The 22,133-nt window shown below is 38.3% G+C and overlaps 1 protein-coding gene across 1 annotated transcript; it reads left to right on the top strand.

Moving 5' to 3' along the window:
- The first annotated feature begins 3,712 nt into the window (after positions 1-3,712).
- grhl2b (grainyhead-like transcription factor 2b) lies at positions 3,713-21,975 on the top strand. Its single transcript, XM_062435414.1, has 16 exons — positions 3,713-3,732; positions 6,055-6,244; positions 6,780-6,871; positions 7,813-8,167; positions 9,160-9,218; positions 9,756-9,912; positions 10,961-11,072; positions 14,819-14,913; positions 16,848-17,006; positions 18,381-18,456; positions 18,584-18,723; positions 19,005-19,042; positions 19,223-19,314; positions 20,684-20,769; positions 20,854-20,918; positions 21,861-21,975. The coding sequence occupies exons 1-16, from the start codon at positions 3,713-3,715 to the stop codon at positions 21,973-21,975; spliced, it is 1,851 nt and encodes a 616-aa protein (XP_062291398.1).
- The last annotated feature ends 158 nt before the right edge of the window (positions 21,976-22,133 follow it).

The following is a 22,133-nucleotide window of genomic DNA, read 5'->3' as shown; positions in this document are numbered from 1 at the left end:
GACATCTAATCCTGGCCAAGTCCAGACAAGCTGCTTCTCCTTGCGAAAAAACGCCTGGTATGTAAGATACACCTTTCACCTCTCTCACAGAGTGGGACACACACACAAACACACACACACACACACACAAACCGAGGAAGGTATTCTGTGGCTATTGGCCCTCAACTTTCCAGTCTTGCCCATGCCTGCTTGTGGCAGCTTGTACGGTAGCCCTTGCATTATTGCAGCTGTCATGCTGCCATATGGAAGACATTCCATTGGGGAAAAGTCATGTAGGGAAAGGTGCAGATAAGACAAACATTTATATGTAACTTGTTTTCACCAAGTCAAACACTCTCTTCTTTTCTGTTTTCTTAGTAGATTCATGAGGGTTAAAACAAAGCTGTAATAAAGTGAAAAGAAATTAAAATAAGCCTGGAATTCATCAACTATTCACCTTTTTGTTATCTTCTACAACTCTCTGTTTTTTTGTCTCCCCTTCTCTTTTGTTTGTGTCTGTGTATTGTTGGGAGAAAAGAACCCCACCTGTATTTATCTAGCAGACACTCAGAGAAAGAAAGAGAGAGAGAGAGGGAGAGAGAGAGAGAGATAGAGCTGAGCAAAGGCCTGGATCTGTAAAACAAATTAGACGAGGGAGGATAGTAGTGATCATCCGCAGGGCACGCAAACAACACGCTTACTTCTCTCAAACACACGCAGACAGACACAACTGACGGTTAAACTGAATCTGAAACGTAATTTTTAGATTTCCATAGAAGAGTACCTCGAGGCAATCATAAGCAAATTCTCACATTTTGTCATGCAAACCGCTTCGTAAAGACATCAGACCGGTTTTGAAAATAGCATCCTAACTTTTTCTCAAAGTCCAGATGAAATTCAGCTGAAGGGGTTTTTATCTTTTATTCATTGTCTGTAAAAATTTACAGTGACGGAAGACGTATGAAGACATTTTACATAAGTAAACGTCCAAATACCACAATGTAAAAATGCTCCATTAAAGTTGTGCATTCAAACTCTTACTTCAGTAAAAGTACAAAAGTATTATCAGCTAAATATACTTGAAGTTTTAATACTCTGTGTGTGATATATTGGTCATATATTACATCATTAGATTATTGTTGTAGCTTGTCAATGTGCAGCCTATTTATCTACTTTATAGACAGTCAGTGTTTCTGATCCCTGCAGAGGGTCACAAGATAAATCTGGAGGATCTTCAGATGATTAATTAACGCTTTGCTACATACATTTGGATCATTTTTGGGACTTTTTTCTCTTCATACATCTACTTTTGTCATCCTTTTTTTCTGTGCCATATTCCTGTACTTTTTCAATCTTGATCTATTCTGTTCAAACATCTTCTGCACATCTGTCCAGCCTCACAAATCTCTGTGTATGTTTCAGGTGCATCAGAAGAAGGCGCAGCTTGAAAACAATCAGAAGATCTCCTTCACGCTACTGAAAAATGTATTAGATCACAGAGTTCTTCTTGTCCTCTGTCGCTCTCCTGAGAATTCTCCCATTATTTCCTCATTAAAAGGATTTTGAGGGGTATGTAATGTAATGTAAGGTCTAAGATTGGAGGATGTTGTATTGATGTTAAGATTTTAAAGCCACCCTGAGGCAAATTTGTGATTTGTAATATTGGACTGTACAAATAAAACTTACTTGACTTGATTTTGGGCCTTGTACAATAATTTAAATAAAACCAGTTTATCTTTAGTGAAACTTCTCACAGACACCTGTAACATGACAAGGACTTGCAACTAAGTTTTTAAAGTTATAGCAAGTGTAAAAGGCTGGAAAACACTGGTTTATTCTTTAACAATGTGATATATTTAATAATCTTATGGTTTTTTTTTTAATGTGAAATCTTAATCTGAAGTAACTACTGACCACAGCTGTCAAATAAATGTAGTGGAGGTAAAAAAGTACAAAGGACTGACGTAGTGTTAAATGGATATACTCAATTTAAGTAGAAGTAATTGAGTAAATGTACTTAGTTACTTTCCACCACTGAAAATGTTAGTTTATTTAAAATCGAGTATTTGAATTGCATTGTTTCGGTTGTCTTCACATTTCTAAACTGAACTGAATGAGTCAATGAATGAATGAATGAATAAATGAATGAATGAATGAATGAATGAATAAATGAATGAATGCATCTTTGAAGCACCTTCTCACTTACACAGTAATAAAACAACATAATTAATTATCTGCTAGACTTACTCTAATCATGTATTAACAGGCACTATGATCGTATATATTAAGAGTATCATAGCCTTTAATTTGACTTCTGTTTCTAATTCAGCTTTTAGTCAATCCACAGGTAATTCATTTTGATCATCCATATTTAAAAAAAATCATACAATCTCTTGTTTTAGGTTCTCAAATATGAACATTTGCTGATTTATTTTGCAGAGTAGTAATAAATGTAATAATTGGGGGGTTTTAATTGGTGGTTGAACAAAACAAGACATTTAATAACATCACTTTGAGCTCCAGGAAATGGGTTGCAACTGGTGTTTTCTGATGTTTTAGAGGCCATATGACATACAATTACATTATAAATTAGTAACAGAGTCCTCTTTAAACTTTATACTTACTTATTTCAATCTGTACTGATAAAACAGAAGCAAAAAATGAGTTTTTAAGGTCAGTGGTCACTAATGACCACAGTGGTGCCACATCATTTTAGGAGACACACACACAGACACACACACACTCATCATTGTTTGCTCTGGCGGGGTAATCCCAAACACTGTGATCTCCTCTTACAATGGCTTCATTAAGTGGACAATGGCATTGTGTGAGCTAATGACCCGGCTCCTCCCTGCCTTCTGTCTGCCCGCTCTGAAATACACACACACACACACACACACACACACACACACACACACACACACACACGCACACACACACACACACACACACACACACACACACACACACACACACACACACACACACACACACACACACAGCAGAGAGAAGTCATTATTAAAATCAGAGGGAGAAAGGTTAAATCAGAGGTGCATGGTCAGTCTGAGGCCCCCCTGTGAGCCTGTGCAATCATGCATCTCATCCTCTCATTCCTCCATTTAACTTTTAACCTTCCTTGTTTTTCTTTTCTTTCTTTTTTTATTTTGTAATATTAAATACCCAGAGGTGAATTTTCTAAAAAAACAAAAAAAAAACAACCTTGCCTTGATTGCCCTGTTTTCTGTGTCACTGCGGTGTATTTAATGCAGTCTGTTGGTTTGCTTGCAGGTGAGGTGGGTCTTTACCTGCCTCTCTCACCGGGCAGCCAATCAGAGCCCAGCCCCGCGCTGAAACAGCCAATCAACGACAGGCTCGCCCTCACCTTCAATTCTTTCACAGTGGAAGAATTTGCAGCCAAAGTTGACCCGCTGCCATTAAGCACGCCAAGACAAATAATATAATGCAAGACAGCAGGATGTGTTAATATTTGTAATAATCCGCTGTGCTAATTGACCAGCAGGCGGGCGCTGTGATTGGCTGTCCGGGGACAAAAGCAGCTTCACCTGCCAGGTGGAGCGGAGGAGAGACAAGAGAGACGGGGCAGGGAGAAAAGAAGCGGGGCGAGAAAAAGTCGACTTACCTGTAGACCAACTTCTGGCAACTTGCTCTCTCTAGTACCTGCTCCGACTTGAAAGTCCAGTTTCACAAGGAAGAACCGTAGAGGAAGCAAAATATGTCACAGGAGACAGACAAGTAAGTGGTCGAGCCAGCGTAGAGGATCTTTGATGATTTCTGCTTGAATGAGGGGAAAAAAATCTTTTTCATGTGTTTTCTTTAGTCTTTAATTAAAGAGGGGAAAAAGCTGGTATAAAATCGGGATTGGTTGGAAAAACAGTGGCTCTTGTTATGGTTGTGTTAGTTTTTGGATAATTTCTGACAGATGTGAAACTTTTTAGGCCTGGAGGAAAAAAGTTGACAAGCAAACGTATTGGCGCCGTGGATTTCGTTAGAGCTGAATTCGCCATTTTTGACTGATGGAAAAGCCTGCAAAGTGCAAGACGTGGATTTTCTAAACAACTTTATTTCTCTCAGTGATATTAGAGTTTAAGTGCTACTTTTGCATTGCATTGGGCGATTTTTTTTTTGCTTGTGAATGAGGACAGTTTTGGCCTTCTGTGTTGTTTTGTAACATTAGAAATCTTCTTTAATCATATTACTGAAGAAATTAAAACCTTTGGACTTAAATCATAGCTGCTTATAGAGATAAATTAAGCTTTTTATCATTTTAATTTACTAGGAAAGGCTGTGCTCTTGAAAATAATCACATTATACCAAATTTTTGTATATATTACCTCATTAAATATTAAAAAAATATTAAGCTTTTGTTGATTGAAATCATTTAAATTGTGGCATCTCATGAGTTTTAGTTTGAGAAAATCACACCTTTAACTTTTTAGTTAATATTATTGTTATTAATAGGTAATATGTATTCTCTGGTTAATAATGATATAGATTCTGATGTGCTGTTATCTAAATTCTTAAGGAAAATGTGTAATATATAAAATATATAAATTATATTATTATTATTCATATTAGAAGAAGAAGTAATAACTGTGGCATAAAAACAGTTGTGTGTATCTAAATATGAGACGACTAACTGTCTCTATGTGTACAAACATGTTGGCTTGTAGTTGATTTGATGTTTCAAGCTGCAGAGGAAACAGCAGGTTCCCACCACAACTATCATTATTCACTGTGGCAATATGTAGTCAGATCCACCAGAGTGGAGCTGTTCAAATCATCCTAATCACCTGCTGTGTTTTATTTCTCTCTGTGATTATCAGCTCATGGTGTGGTTGCCATGGAGAAGTGTCCAAAAGTTGACCAGGATTTGCAAAAGATGGAAGATCAATACAAGATAATGAGTTTGATTAGCAGATATAGATTATATTCAATTCACTGCAGCAGAATAAGAACAACATCCTGCAAAATGAGAAAAAATGAGGACTTAAATGTGTGATTTGGGTATTAATGAAAATGAGTCACTTTAAAACAGCTTTGTCCTTTCAGCTGCGTGTTTCTGCCTCTTTCCTCCTTTTTAATGACTTCTTTGCATCAGTATGACATCAGAGACGAGAGGCGTGTATCTGGCAGGTAGATCTGGCACGCAGTAGTTGAAAGGAACCACACAATAAAAATTTGTTAGCCTATTACATGTCATCAATTTGTTATTTTGAATTGCCGCAGATGTTTTCGATTTCCTGTTTACATTGATTCAATTATTTGATTCAAACTCTTCACACAAAAAAAAAAAAAACTGAAAATGAACTTGATGCTACGACATTCCCGCTGACTTCTCACACTGAAAGAAGTCTTTGCAGTAGTTTTGCCGCTGATGTCGCTCACTGTTTAACATTTTCTAAGTGCAAGTTGACACATTCGGAGCCAGTCTTGTGATTGGCTGCGTGCAGAGAGATGTTGTGACAACACTGTGTGTTTAACTGGTCTGTGATCTCCTCTTAAGTGGGTCTATAGAGAGGAGACATAAACATGTCAACAAAACAACAAAAGTGCTACAGCAGCAGTTTTTCCAGTTTATTTATTTATTATTATTTGATCACTTGTTTAAGATAGACAATGGTTAAGTTTCGACTTCAGTATCCCCCATTTTCTTTGTAATAGTAAGACATAAAGGAAATTAGGATTGCAACTAATGAATATTTCCACTATTGATAAATCTGCAGATTATTTTCTTGATTATTTGGTGTTTAAAATGTAAAAAAACAATGAAAAATTACAATCATAATATCCTGGAAGACAAAGTTTCAAGCAAAACGTGTTTAAAAGCTTATTTTATTCGTCATATATGTCATATTTGGACTGTTGGTCAGACAAGACATTCGAATATATCTTCTTGAGGTGTCAGAAGTGAAGAGTTTTCTCTATTTTCCAACAATTCATTGACTAAACGATTAATTGATAATAAAAAATTATTTGTAAATCTAAAACCAGGATATATCTAATCTAATGTCCACATGTTGAATTCACACGTTTTTGTTCCTGCGTGTCTCTCAGTAAGCGTGTGGTGGTGGTGGTCCCCAACGACAGCTCCTACCCTGCGGTGCGGCGGGCCTACACCAGCGAGGATGAGGCGTGGAGGTCGTACCTGGAGAACCCGCTGACAGCCGCCACCAAGGCCATGATGAGCATCAACGGGGACGAGGACAGCGCCAACGCCCTGGGCCTGCTCTACGACTACTACAAGGTGCAGAGATAGAACGTATTTTGTGATGCGAGATGGTTTTTAGTGACTTAAAGGGGGATTTCACCTCAAATAACATTTAAATAAAGCATTACTTAAGTTTTAACAGCTGTAGCTGACAGAAAGGGTGCAGTGTCACAAGTGTCTGAGACCCCAGAATTACCTCAGACATAAACTGAATGTTCAACAGAAATCCTCGAGGACTAGATCAAACACTTCTTTACGACTCTAATTACTCGGTTGAGCAGTTTTCTGTTTTTAATGGCCTTCAGAGAAAAGGCAAAAGTGGATGCAGACATTCAGAGCTCTGAAGTAAAATAGTGAAAGTCTAACTTAATCTGCTCGCAGGATTATACTAGTCTGTGTAAATTGAACAAATGAAAGCACACACATTATTATCCTATTTAACCACAATTTTAACAGCACCACAGCTAAAATACATGGTGCAGAGGCTGAACATAAAGAGAAAATTGCTATTTTGTATAGGTATAAAGAGAAAATTGTCAAATATTAACATGCACTCCTTTTTCCCCTCCAGGTGCCGAAAGAAAAGAGGCTTCTGCAAGTCCCCAAAGTGGTTGAGGTTACAGAGGATCAGGAAAAAAGGTCAGTGAATTTGGGTTTCTCCTCGTCTCGCTCAAGGATGCACATGTACAGACAGAAAGACCGCGAAAAAATGCCAAACATGTAGTTGCTGGCAGACGCTTTGATTGCTTGCAGTTAAATCATTAGTAATTGTAGTATTTGACATGTTAGACCTGCGGTTAAAAGGATTACATAAAAAAGCAGTTTAATATTAAAAGCTTTCACATTTTCTAAATGCAATTTACGTAACATGATAAAGAACTTTGTACCAGAGATAATAGCGATATGAGAAGAGTGCTGTAAGTATGCATGCGGGCAAATATCACAGATGAGTGAGTGTTGTTTTTCTTGAAGTGCTGATAATGAGTGAAAGAAGCTGGAACCGGGCCAACGAGAGGCTCCTTATGCCCTCAGAAAAAGAGAAAGTACAAAAGATTGTCATGATATAATGTATCTCTGATGTTAGATAAAACTTCATTTACAAAAAAAAGGGAAATTATTTGGTTGAAATGGAAAAAATCCAGTTCTGTGTACGGACATGTCCTTTGGCTGTAGCCTGATTTAGCCCAGGGCGACACTGATTGTATATGACATGATATTGTAAGGATCTTTACATAAAAACAGATGTAAAACAGGTTTAAATTTCACATCTTAAAGGCCATTATTTTTTATTATGTTACTCATCAGTGGACAGATGTTTCCTTATCCTGCCTGTGGCACTTGAACTGAAGACTTAGATTTTTAAAATTACATCAACAATTATTTGAAGTAGTAATAGTAATAGTAGTGGTAACATTTACTAAGTCAGCTTGGAAATGTAGCAAACATTACTCAAACAGTAATAAAAATAGAGCATTTGTTTAGGATTTATACATATATGGAGTATTTATGACAGCAGGAAAGTGTATGTAGGACTAAAAAATAAAGAAATGAGGGAAAATGTTCTAACCCTTGTTTTTCAGGTCTGCTTTGCATAGCAACCCCAGCAGCCAAAGCGAGGTGGAGACAGTGGACAACCGTGTTCAGGTCCTCAAATCTGTCCCTGTCAACCTGTCACTCAACACGGAGCACCCAGAGACCAAACGGGAGCAGTTCAACAGCACGGCGGGGGCGGGTTCAGGGGACGGAGGCTCGCCAGCCGTTGCCGTGGTAAAGGCCGAGGTGTACGCGCCCGTCTTCATGACGGGAAGCGGGATTCACTACAGGATGGATGGGGAGGAGTCAGCGAGGGTGATCTACGAGCAGAGTCCGTATGAGGTGACCACCGTCAGTCACAGCTCCTATGTGAAAGAAGACCAGCAGAGTCCGCCTGACAGTCCGTATGAGGAGGAGAGAGATGGGGTGAGAAGAGATGCCTTGAAGTCTGTAGATACTGTGTCATGAGAAAAATATATACTCTAAAACCATTTTATGACACTTCTCTAACAATGAAATTTCCACTTTTTGCAAAATTATGCAATTGCAGTAATTCAGAACTCTTTTTTGACTCAGACATATGAAACCTAACACAACTGGACTCATTTAAGAGGATACAAGCCCAAAATGTTGGGTACCACTGCCCTAAAACACGCTATAACTTACAGTAACTTAGAAGAACTGGTTTTCTTTGCATTTCTGGACCGAAGAGCAAAAGTTTTGAACAAATGTGTAGTAATTATAAAGAGAGAAATCCCTCTTAAAAGATGCAACAAAAGCAACTTTGCAAAATCCTCAATACACCAGAATGCAATGCAGTCACAAGATATGTTTTACTTGGAGAAAAGGGCTCAGCTTTCACTTTTTCTTGCCTTTCTCGCCGCTCTTTTGCCGTTATTAGTTTGTTGCTGTCATCTTTTATTTCGAAGTAGAAATCACAGCTGAATGATGATCAGGCACAGTGTGGAGGTTGTTAAAAGACAGTCTGGAGAATGTAGGAAGATTGAAGACGTAGAAGAAAAGAAGACAGATTTAAACAACACAAGAAAAACAAAACGTCTTCATTTGAACGCATTATGACGGCTGGAAACCACTGAACGTCACAGGCTGATGATCTGTAACAGGATATGCTGGGTGGAGTTTTTGTTTAATGAGACGTAAAGACAGAGATGTTTAAATATGATTCACCAAGAGTCCAAAGGTTCCTAAACCTGAACAGGAATCTACAAGTGGTTTCTGAGTTTGATTCCTGTTAGTCTGAGATGTCCATGATGTTATTATGTCAATTATCTGTTTATTTTTTCTCACTTGCAGCATTGTTTAACCAGTTCCTCTCACACTAAGTATACTTTTCTCTGTCACAAAATAATTTCCTCTTTCTCTGTTTTTGTTTTTTGTTTTTGTTGCATTCTCAACAGAAATACCACACACCTTCCTCTCTGGCTACAGATGACTTCTTATTTCAACAGGAGGGAGTGTAAGTCAACGGCATCACACTCACAATACAAAGACTTGCCAAGTTGTTGTTACAGCGCAATAATCCCTGTATGATATCCTGTAAATACACAAACTCATGACATTTTGAAGTCAAAACACTCACCAGAAGTGATCCAGAAAGTAATGAAAAAGAATAAAAAATTACGCTGTGTTGTTGTACCTCCATCCTAACTTGTATAAGTCTCGCGGAGATCTTGCTTTGGCAGCCCTGAAACAGTCTCCCAATAGGTTTGAGGACCTTGGACACTTAAAAATCAACTAAAAACCCATCTGTTCAGACAGGCATTTAGGTAGCATGTGTTGTCTTATGTTTTAACTTGTTTCTTATGTCTGTTCCCCTTGTATATTTTATATGGTGTCTTTATTTGATTTGATTGTATATGTAAGCACTTTGTGACTGATGTCTGTGAAAGCAGCTATATAAATAAACTTTGCTTGCTTGCTTGTTATGTATAATCACATATTCTCTTCGTGTGTGTGTGTGTGTGTTTGTGTCTGTGTGTGTGTGTGTGGACAGTGACAGCTTCCAGTACACGCTGGATGCCACTCGCTCACTGCGTCAGAAGCAGGGCGAGGGGCCTATGACCTACCTGAACAAAGGCCAGTTCTACGCCGTGACGCTCAACGAGCTCAGCGCCAACAAACGCCTCCGTCACCCCATCAGCAAAGTCCGGGTGAGCAAATCAGTTCAACCTCTGTGGGACTTTTTCTTCTTTTAATTAGGCTGATTTTGATTTAGCTGTAGTTAATATATTTCCAGGGCTGCAACTAATGATTATTTTAGTTATCAGGTGACCTGTTAATTATTTTCTCCATTAATCAATTAATCTCATATGTGTATTATGAAATATCTATATGTCTATGTAATATAATATTTTTAAAAACGACAGATTAATATTAAAAATGCTGTCACAATTTTGCAAAATCCACTTAACATATTCAAAAGTTGTCTTTCATAAATTTTCATAGATGATTAAATGATTAATTGTTTCAACTTTATATAATTAACTTTATATAATACACACAGAAAATACCAAGAAATGGTTGTGAAGTATGACATTTAAGTCTACCTAAAGTCAAACATTAAGACTGCATGTTTTCCAAAGTGGCAATAATCAATATTTTTATATCAACAACGGTTTAAATGACTATGTGTAATGTGCAGAGTGTTCTGCAGGTCTGATAACTAGCTCTGATAAACCTAATGTACATTATGGCAGACGACTCTAAAGCAATGCTGATGTGCTGCTACTAACACAAGTCATTAGTATTGAATAAACTGAATTAAATGTTAATGTGAGTGCACCTGAAATGTTGGTAATAATCTGTAACAGAATGTGAAAACTGTGTGCACAACCATGCCTAGAACAGTAGGACAAATTTGGTCTTTTTGGGTATCAAATTTTACTGTGTGCCTTTATTGTTTCTTCTAAATAAATCTGACTAAGCTCTGAGGTTTGTTAAAAACATCTGGGATCATCTGACTTCTGTTTATTGATATTGCTGCTTTCCCAGATCTCAGCGATTAACAAATGCAGTGTTGTTATCACTGGGTTGAAATAAAATGGAATTGAAAGAAAGACGTAGAAGACAAGAATCTGGTGCAGATTTGTCTTAAACCCAGGAACTATCTTGATAATCGCACAACCTTAATCCAAAACTTGACCATCATTTGGTTGAGGCTCATCTTCATTTTTGTCCCGTCTTGTTCTCCTTTCTCAGAGCGTGATCATGGTGGTGTTCAGCGAAGATAAGAACCGAGACGAGCAGCTTAAATACTGGAAGTACTGGCACTCTCGGCAGCACACGGCCAAACAGAGAGTCCTCGACATCGGTAAGACTACAACTTCCCTTCTTCTCCTTCCTCCTCGTCCTCCTCCTCTGTGTTTACAGGTGAAAAGAGCGTAATGAGCGAATCAAAACACTTGAACTGAAAGACAATGGCAGATTTATGTTATTGCAAATGCTGGAATGCACTTAGCTAACAAACAAGGCATGACCAAACTGAGAGCAAACAAGCCCCCACCCAACTGCCTGCCAGGGGCTGTTCAGCTGCCCACCAACATCCACCTTCATAACAGTAGGCTGCAATTCACACACACACACACACCCACACACACACACACACACACACACACACACACACACACACACACACACACACACACACACACACACACACACACACATAGATCTTTTAATGTTTAGGTGTTGCTGGGACACACAACTTAAATCCTCTAATCTCTGCAACATTACCTGGGAGATTCAACAAAACACTGCTGTGAAAAAAGATACTGGCAACAACTTGGAAAACTTTCTCTCTTACAGCATTTCTCACGCTGCTTCATATTTGTTTCTCAAAACTTTTGACCTTTTGCATGCCTTTTTTTTGTTTTGATGGTGTATGAATCTGGATTTGAATGGAGCCTTTTCTACGCCTCGTTGAATGTGAGTGAGTGTGTGAGAAGTTTGTAGGCGGTTTGTTTTTGACAAGCTTGGGCCTGCTAACCGAGCAAAGAGTCAGAGGTATGTGGGAGACTCAGGGTGGATGATGGTGGGATACACACACACACACACACATACATAGAAGCAGCACACCTATACACAGCCTGTCGAGACAGGGATAGGAATGCCAGACATTACTTCGGTTGGTCTTATTGGTCTGTTGAAAGTTATTCCTGCCCAATTTAGATCTTAATCTTAATTATCATCTTAACATTCACCTAAACAAATCCTGATCAGACTACAACTCATACAAAGATCTTTATACTCACTGTCACATGATTACTGACCTAGAAAAAAATCAGCAAATCAAAATTATGTTTATTTTTTGGACTTTTCCCCTAATCTTTACAGAAACTGTGCCCTCAATACGGTCTCCTGAAGGGCGGGGGTTAGGGTCAGACAAATGAACAAACAAACAGGTGTGAAAACATTACCTCATTGGTGGAGGAACTGATCTGAGAGAACATAGACACGCTCCCTATAACGCCCCCCAGGAAACCAGGTAGCTTGGCTGTGTCCAAAGATAAAAACAAAATTGTCTACCAGCACCTCTAAAAGTCACTAATTGACACATTAACTAGAAATAGTCCGGCATGTAATCCCCCATGAAACCACAAATTGTGTTATTAACCTTCAGTTTTTGTATTAATCTTATCTCTGAAAATGTTCGACTATGTTGAAAATGTTGAACTATTTGATTATTATTCCAATTTTGAAAAAGTCCAGCAAAAATGTTGGAAATTAATTTGCTTGAAAATCAAATAATTTCTGTTGTTTTGCTGTCGAACAGTATCTGGATACTGGTGGATCCTGATAAGAGGAAGTGTGCTATCTTTTTCTGCACGATTCCCTTCGGCATTTGCATTCGTAATGAGTACATTTGTGTGTATGAGCCACAGATACATACAGATACTTCTACAGTATAGCTCAACCCGCAGGGCAAAAATATTTTTCCATCACACCCATACCTGTGTGACGTACCCATATCTGGACACACATGCAGTAGATATACACACACAATCTTACAAACAAAGTGAAAGATGTACTGCAAATGAGGATGCTGAAAAACTGCTATGTACCTTATATATCATATAGTATAACAAAAATATGATGGATGGAAAAACTACTTATATCATCCTGATAGTTCTAGTAATTAGTTCTACCTGTTTTATGTATTCATAATTTCTATTAGGTCACAGTTTCCAAAAACCCAGGCTTCAGACCAGCAAATATTCACATTAGAGCTCCAAGAATTAGGCTATTAGTTGCCAACTATTAAACTAATTGCCATCTATTTAATTCATTAATTGGTTGGAGTCATTCTGTAAGGCAAAAATGTCTCAATTCTCTGTTTCTGCTTCTCAAATATTTAGTTTCTATGATTATACACTGAATATTTTGGAGTTCTGGGCTGTCGTGCAGGACAAAAGAAGACATTTAAAGGCGTCATCGTGGCCTCTGGAAAACATGTTATGGACCAAACAAGTAATGGACAGAAAATAATCATTAGTTGTAGTCCTAATTTACATTTGTGGCCATAAAACAGAATTTTGTAATCTACACGCTTCATCAAAACTGTTTCTTTCTCTCAACTAACTAATCAGCCTTTCAGCTTTAATTTATGTGCATGTAGTTAGACTGTAGGTTAAAGTGGGGTATACTCTGACTGGCCTCCACTCAGCTCCGCTGAGTCGAATCAGCCTGTATCTGGATGCAGACTGTAACCTGAGGCTGCTCATTTGAATAGCGGTGGAGGAGGGTTGTGTGTGTGTGTGTGTGTGTGTGTGTGTGTGTGTGTGTGTGTGTGTGTGTGTGTGTGTGTGTGTGTGTGTGTGTGTGTGTGTGTGTGTGTTGAGGGTTAGCTGGGTTGAGGGTGGTGGTGGGGGGTACATCATGCCCTTGGGCCACATCTCTGAATGGATCATTTGAATGGGGTCTATTTAATGGGGGATACTAGCAGGGAGGCATGTTGCTGCCTGCCCTGCTGCTTTATGCACCTGCTGAGGATCCAGGAAGTGTCACTGTGACGGTGGTTAGGATGACGAAGGAGGTCAGAGGTCACAGAAAGAGAGGTTCGATGCTCTGAGACGAGAACAGCAGAACCAATCAGCATCTCTTACACTTTTATACATATTTGATTTCACTTGAGAACTACAGCAGGTGATTTCATTAATAGTTTAACCTGTAGCCGTCATCAGTTAAATGATAAGACTGGTGTTATTTTATATATTTTTTTGTTAATATGATCAAAAAAATGCCATAAAAAATCCAAAACTGCCTAATGCTTTCCCACTCTTCTGTCATGTCTGCAGCTTGTTTGATCCTACTGATGAATATTTTCATGTTTTTAAAGTTTTGGGACCAACAATAAAATCTAACCAGCTTTGTTCTTTAAATCGGCTGTTTTTGCTTAAACTTTTGACATCATGAGAGTTTAGCTGTGGAAAAGAAATCATGAATCTCCAAAAATCTTACTTTTCCATAAACTGAGAAAATCAGTCTGGCTTCCTGCTTGACAGCATGTGTTTTTCAGGTTTTTCATTTTTTTCCCAAAGTGAAGAAAAGTAAACAAACTAAATAAAGTCACAAGGCACTTAAAAGCTTTTTCCACAGCATACCAGTGTACTTGACCCTGTATTTTCAGAGCCCCTCCTGTTTGCAGTAACACAGGTTAACAATACCCAGCCGATGCGCTCATCTGAATGGCTTTTAATAAGGTCCAGAGAGCCGAATGGCCTCCTCTGTTTCCTCTCGCTGCCTTTGAAGCCAGAGAGTTTGTTTGCTGAAGCAGATAAGGTTTTATCTTATAAAATTGAAGCGTGCCATTTGATTGCTTATCTTAACAAACAATAGCTACCTGCTTTTCTAATTTATTGACCAATCTCTGCTGTGTGTGGAGGGTTTTTTCAGAGGGGAGGTCTGATGTTTGGTGAGAACAGCAGATTTCTGCAAACAAAAAAACAAAAAAACTCATTCTGGGGACACGTTTTCAGTGTGTTTTTGTAGCAGCAGTTAAATCTGAGGGGTTATTATGATAGCAGACATAAACCATCTCTGTTCTGTTTGTGCTTTCAGCTGATTACAAGGAGAGCTTCAACACAATCGGCAACATCGAAGAAATCGCCTACAATGCCATTTCCTTCACCTGGGATGTGAATGAAGAGGCAAAGGTAAAGAAAAAAAAACATCAAATATTGCAGTCATTCTTCTAAGGAAATAAATGTCACTGTAATTTTCCCAGAAACCCATTTGTTATGTTTACTCTCGCTGGAGGCGTTTCCGTGAATGTTATAAAAAGCAGTGGGACAGGTTTTTTCTTTTTTCTTTTTGCTGATTCAGTTGTCGGCAAACAAATGCACTCGCTTGACAAATGAACCGGCTTTTAACTGTGAGGCAATCGCTCCAGAGCTCATCTAAACATGAAATCATCCATATTTTGTTGCAAGAGAAGAATTAAAAGCCAAAACGCTTCAATTTTTGTTGTTTCTGACTGTCTGTGATAAAAACTGATGGTCAGTGTTGTGTACTTTTCCTCTTGTTTATCTTCTTTGTGTTTGTGAAGCCCACTCCTTTGTGGCCGCTCCTTAAATGCAGCCATGTCACTGTTTGAACTCCAGAGTCCCCCAGGGGCCAACACACACCAATCCCCGTCTCCACCCTCTGTTGTTTGTTTTGCCCTCATTTCTGTGTGAATGTGACTGTGACTGTGTGTGTGTGACTGTGACTGTGTGTGTGTGTGACTGTGACTGTGTGTGTGTGACTGTGTGTGTGTGTGTGTGTGTGTGTGTGTGTGTGTGTGTGTCTGTGTGTGTGTGTGTGTGTGTGTGTGTGTGTGAGTCACTGTGTATGTGTGTGTTTCATTGTAATAGCAGCCCGGAGACAAAGACATTGTTGGAGCAAATCCAAGCACCCTTCTCTTGGCCAATATTGACTCTTCTTCTCTCTACATCTTTCCCTCTCTTTCTCTTAATCTGTGACTATTGAGCATGAGTATAATGTACCTGTTGCAGGAGCAGGTGTAATATCCAGGTAGTTTATTGGACATGCTGCGCCTGGTGTAGGTCTAAAAATTTCCTCTCAAATTTCTACAAAAGAAAGAGAAAGAGAAAGTTCAAATATGTTTTGGGGGATTGTTTTTATGCCAAAGACAAACTTATTTATGCTACAATTTTATCCTGAAAAGTTTGTAGAAAAGAGGCCTAAATATCTGAACTATACCTGTAAATGGATCAGTTTATTCCTCTCAATAATGTGCAAAATATGTGGTCAAAACTGCTTCATCTGAGTGCAGAATATAGAACCACAAGATCCAGAGTTGTTATATTTTAAGTCGATGACCAACTTTCTCAGCTTTTATTGTAGAGTGCATTAATGTTCAAATACAAAACCCAGAGGTGGATGATGAGGTGAGCAGAGACAAACAAGAGATGTGAAATACAACCCTGTTATGTTACAATAAACCCTGCAATAAGCTGCAAAAGTTAGCAGTGGTTGCCAGTTTATTAAAGGGCCAATTCACATGATTAAAAAACACTTCTCTGTAGTGTGATCTAGCCTCGCAGCTACATGGAGTTTTGGATTTTATCTACCAGAATTTTACGATATCTGAAACTTATGCTGCTAGCTAGATACAAAGGAGGTGAAAGGCATTTTTTGTATAATATAAAAACTTTAACAGCAGTGTATATCTGCAGAAATAACGTCTTGACTTCTTCACAGTCCTCCTTCAGACTGTTTGTCCTCTGTAAAAAGTATTTATTGAGTATTTCTTCCTTTAATACCGACGTTAAAGGATGCAGTGCTGCATCTGAAAGCAGCATTTGTCTCTAACAGAGAATGAAGGACCCACTCATGTTTTAGAAATGAACGTCATTTTTCAAACACAAACAAACTGAGAAAAAAATATTTCGTTTGTCGCCACGTTGTTCAAGGACCAGCTTCTAGTCTGTATGTTTGAGTTGTCACAAAGGTTTTGGAGTCTTAAATTGTGTGCTAAAGAATGAAAACAGTCCTCTAAGCAAAATATGTTTTATTCACGCAGGCAAGCTGAAATCGAAAGAAAAAACGTGTGTATGTGTAAACCTCTCCATCATCTTCCTGGCAGATCTTCATCACGGTCAACTGTCTGAGCACAGACTTCTCCTCTCAGAAGGGGGTGAAGGGTCTCCCTCTGATGATCCAGATCGACACCTACAGCTACAACAACCGCAGCAACAAGCCACTGCACAGGGCATACTCGCAGATCAAGGTCTTCTGTGACAAGGTGACCTGCCCTTGATTATTATATATAAGTATATTAAGTACACTCTGGGGATTTACAGTGGTGAGGGTTGTTGCCCCCTGTTGTCATTGTGAAACTATATTTTTAAGTTGATCCTAATGTTGTGTGTCACCCTAAAACAGAGATGACAGTCGGTTTTGACTTCCTCATGTGCTCTAATGTAAAACTGCAGTTTACATGTAAACAAGACAATGTAGTAAGCATGTTGTATCCTCCCAGTTACTTGCAAAGCTGGTTTATATGACATTACGGTAACGCTTTATTATACAGGTCCCTTAATTTCATACAAATATCTTTAAAAATTTCAGGGAATTTGCAAATATTTAAATTTGAGGACAGTTTACAGAGAGTGTTAAATTGGTTTAGTTTGTATGTATCCACTCACTTAGTTTGTAGGGATGACTATTGGTGCTTTCACTAAATATTGACATAATGAGATGTTTGATGAATAATCACCAGTAATGTGACTATAATGACTAAGTGGGTAAAGACAAATAATAGAACAGCTAAACCGGTCTGGTAAGTTCAGAAAATTACATCAATTTACTCTAATGCAACATTTATAACCAGGAGACAAAACTTATGGTGTATCATGATGTTACGATATCCAAAATACAAGACGAGTCTCATGTCTAGTCTCATGTCACGATATTGATATTGATATGATCTCGATATATTGCTCAGGCTTAATACCATCTTATTGTAAGAAAGGCTCAGTTTTGACTCGTTCATCTTCTGTGCAACACAATGTGAAAGACTTACGACAGAAAATGTGCATTCATGGTGATTTCTTTGCTAATAGAGCTTTTTATGGGAAGAATATGTCAAAATTGGCTTAATATGCCAAACTGTCAATTTACCGTACGTTAGTAAAACAGTGTATTGACTTCCCTCTGTTAGATTTTGAACAGCTGTCTGGATTTATAGGAAAGTCTAAATCCATATGACAAGAATGTGAATTTATGAAGTTTCTGTTTCTTTATCTTACTTAAAGTTTCCAAGATGTTATAAGCTGTTGGGATCTTCACCATTAATGCAACTGCAGAAATACTCAGATTTATACTTTACTACTGGCTGCCAAGTATTCAGACCTGCAGGTGGCAGTGAAATAATGACATCAGTCCTCCCTCTAGTGGACTCACCTGTGCAGTGAGCCTCCTGACACACCTGAACATAAACACAGTGTGTACTGTACAGAGTGTGCAGGATGTTTTTATACATGAAAAACAAACAAAGCTCCTGTAAGATTGAGACTTCTCTGTCCAACAAGAGTTTTATCAGGGTAGCTATATGTTTATTTAATGCTGCACCAACTGATGATGTGTCTAATCTTAATTTTTTTCCCGTCTTTATCAGGGAGCAGAGAGGAAGATAAGAGATGAGGAGAGAAAACTGTTTCGCAAGAAGTCAAAAGGTTTGAGCTGCAATTTTAGCATCAAAATCTGAGAAAATTAAAGTTCCAGTGTGTGACCCAATCACAAGTTTGAATGCCAAGAAAATGAATCGTTAATAACAGCTTTCTCTCATCTACCTGTCCTTTTTTTCCCACTGCTGTCCAGGAAAAGACGGAGGCGTAGGTGTGATAACCGCTTCCAAGAAGTCCGACACCACCCATTTCAAGACCATGACTGACTTGGAAGCGCAGCCCGTCCTTTTCATCCCCGACGTTCACTTTGGCAACCTGCAGAGGGCCGGACAGGTACGTAGATCACTGCAGCACCTTCACTCCTCCTCCTCCTCACTTGTTGCTAGAAATGGGAAAAAAAAGAGTATCAGCTGGGTTCATCTGCTCAAAAGTGAAATTGAAGCCGAAGCTCAGTTTCACACCTGATGGCATTTCGGCTCCATTACAAAACATTTAACCAGTTTTTCTTGTTTCTGTGACACGATTCAGTGTTGCTCATTCATGCTTTTGTCATTACATATTGAATATTCTATTTATTTATTTTTTTTACTGTGTGTTCTTTGATTCATTTCCAGGTGTTTACCTTCAACACAGAGGAGATCGAGAGAGAAGGGTGAGTATGAATCAACAGGAAACAAGCCTTTTTCATTTACATCAGGTCATACAAATGTAAGGGATGCAAATGGAAGCAAGTGCTGATAACAAACGTGCATGTTACCACATATGCAAACAATATGAGTTATGTGTATGGCACGTGACATTTGTTTTTGTGTTTGTTGTGTTTTTTTCCCAGGAGTGTGCTGGTGAAGAGGATGTTCAGGCCGTCAGATGAAGATCTGTGTCCGTCACCTCAGAAACAGATCAAAGAAGAGACACACAAGAGAGGTAGAGAATGGCACCCTCTTCTTCCTCCTCCTCTCTCTCTCTCCGTTATCTCCTTCATTGAGCTTCAAGACGTCATTCAGTACAGGCAGAGCTGAAATCAGACTATATCTCACTTTCAACACTTTCTGCTTTCTGCGTCTCATATGTTTTTGTCTATTTCATATCAGTGTAGTCATTATTTTCCTCATCTTAGGGTTAGGTAAGGGTTAGGGGTTAAGGGTTTAGGGTTAGGGTTCTCATCTGTATGGGTCTAAATTAGTCAGGCTAATGGGTATTTGGATAAAATTCTCTGTGTGTAGTAATAAATAGCATTCATAGGAATATAATCTTATAATTCATATTGTGAGGTGCTGGCTAAATTGATGTGGTGTATGAGGAGTATTCTGTCTAAAATCATGCAATTGTCACACAAAAAAAATAAAATAAAGGAAAGTAGATCACACACAAGGTCAAATTTATAAATAAGTGCTCAAATAAGTGCTAATGTTAAAACTGTGAGAGACAGAGTGTAGGAGGAGGGGTAGGGGTTAGGAAGGTCGGGGTTAAGGTCAGGGTAAGGGAAGGGGGTTGGGGTTAGGCTTTAGGGTTAGGGTTCAAGTAGTAGCTGATTTTTGCCCATTTTCAAGAGTATTTCTACGATTAATCTGCACATTATTTGATTTGATTTATGAATATAAAATACATTGAAGCCATGTAAAAGTGAGTTACACCTCAATATAAAAACAACAAACCTGAAACTTCAATCCCTGTCATAGTATCTTGGATTTTTGATTTCGTCTCGAAAATGTTACTTAATAGTGAAAAATGTTCATCACAGTTGTCCAGAGCCCAAGATGATGTCTTCAAATTGCTTGTTAAGTCTGACAAACAGTCAAAAACACAAAATATTCAGTTTATAGTTAAATAAATTCAAGAGAAAAGCTGCAAATCCTCACATCATAGATGCTGAAAACAGTGAACGTTTAGCATTATTGTTGATTGCAAAAAAGTAAAGATTTTTCAAAATATCTAGTCTCAGCACTTCTGTAAATTATATCAAATTGTAATGTGGACAAAATGAAAATAAATCACTTATTGTTCTCTGGTAATTTATGTAAGCATTTGCCATGATTTGTGGCCATATATCGATTTAATCAAGCGATTTATCAAGCCATGAAAAAAGATGAATCGATAATGAAAATGAACTTACTGCCCCCTATGTGTAAAGTGCCTTCAGATGACTTTTGTTGTGATTTAATGCTATATAGAGAATGATTGATTGATATAATAAATGTGACATCCATATACACTCAGTGCTCCACAGGTGAAACACATGTATGAAATGATGTTAACAGTCAAACGTGACTCTCCTTCCTGCTCCTCTCTGCAGTGCTGTTGTATGTAAGAAAAGAGATGGACGAGGTCTTTGACGCTCTGATGCTCAAGTCTCCAACACTCAGAGGCCTGATGGATGCAGTGAGTGATGCCTTCCTGTTAAAAGTGATGTGAAGAGTTTTTTTGTTTACCTGTTTACAAACTGCTTTCATTTGTCGTCTGCAGATATCAGAAAAATACGGCTTGCCGACGGAGAGGATAGCCAAAGTGTACAAGAAGAGTAAAAAGGGGTGAGTGAGGAAACTTTGTGAAAATGAGATAAAGAAATAAACAATGGTGGAAAGTAAGTACATTTACTCAAGTACTGTACTTAAGTACGATTTTGTGGTACTTATACATTACTTGAGTATTTCCATTTTATGGGAAATGTTGTACCGTCTACTCTACTACATTTATCCGAGCTTTAGTTACTTTTCAGATGAAGATTTGACACAATCTATATTATAACAAGCTTTTACACAACACATTGTTAAAGATAAATAAGCAGTGGTTTCCAACCTTTTTGTCTTTTGACATCTTACAAAAAGAAGTGTTTAGTCAGAGTCACATCTCAGATGTCTTAGTTGTTAACAATTCCACCATATAGTGATTTTTCCCCCTAAATTTCTCAAATGGTTTCATTTCAATAAATGTTCAAATGATCCAATATTTCAACAAAAATAAAAGATTAGATAAAAAGTCTAAAAACTTAAACAAGATTTGTGTATCGGAATTTTCTTTTCTTTCCTCTCCCATTAATCATCTCACAACCCCTCAGATTTATCTGCTGACCCTTTGGAGGGGCCTGACCCGTAGATTGAGAACCACTGGACTAAATTAAACTACTGTATATAAAGTAGTGTAAACTAGCTCCACCTCCAGCAGCTAAAACAGTAACATGCTGCTCTAACACTGATGCTTCAGTATTATTAATCTAATGGTTTCATGTATAATAATATATCAGTCAGAGGGACCAAACCACTTTTACTGTAATACTTGGTGTAGGATTTTTCCTGCATGTCTTGTACTTATAATGGAGTATTTTAACTTTGCTGTATTGATACTTTCACTTAAGTAAAGGACCTGAGTACTTCTTCCACCACTGGAATACATGTCTTTAGAAGACTGATATGGTCTTGCAGTTTTAAAAACACACATATATAACTTACGGTGTCTTTTGTGCTTTGCCTCAGGATCCTGGTGAACATGGACGATAACATCATCGAGCATTACTCCAACGAAGACACTTTCATCCTCAACATTGAGAGCTACGCGGACGCCTACAAGATCACACTGACGGAGATCTGACAGCTCAGTCAGCCGACCTGAAGGACGGCAGGCTGAGACGAAAGAGATGCTGTGACTGCTGGTTGGCTGAAATCTACGAGGCTGCTATCGACTGGCTGATAAGCTGACTGACAATCCTGGAGACATTTTACTGGTGGAGTTGCTGTGACGCTGCCGCT

The sequence above is a fragment of the Scomber scombrus genome, chromosome 16 (assembly GCF_963691925.1).
Source record: "Scomber scombrus chromosome 16, fScoSco1.1, whole genome shotgun sequence".
NCBI lineage: Eukaryota > Metazoa > Chordata > Actinopteri > Scombriformes > Scombridae > Scomber > Scomber scombrus.
The sequence above is the reverse complement of the archived record's forward strand: the minus strand, read 5'-3'. Positions and strand labels throughout refer to the sequence as shown.

What these genes read in the sequence shown, in the direction of transcription:
- grhl2b (XM_062435414.1), top strand. Translation starts at nt 3,713, where the DNA reads ATGTCACAGGAGACAGACAA. An exon ending in TGCTCTACGACTACTACAAG is followed by an intron (nt 6,245 to 6,779) that starts GTGCAGAGATAG and finishes TTTCCCCTCCAG; the next exon opens with GTGCCGAAAGAAAAGAGGCT. An exon ending in TTATTTCAACAGGAGGGAGT is followed by an intron (nt 9,219 to 9,755) that starts GTAAGTCAACGG and finishes GTGTGTGGACAG; the next exon opens with TGACAGCTTCCAGTACACGC.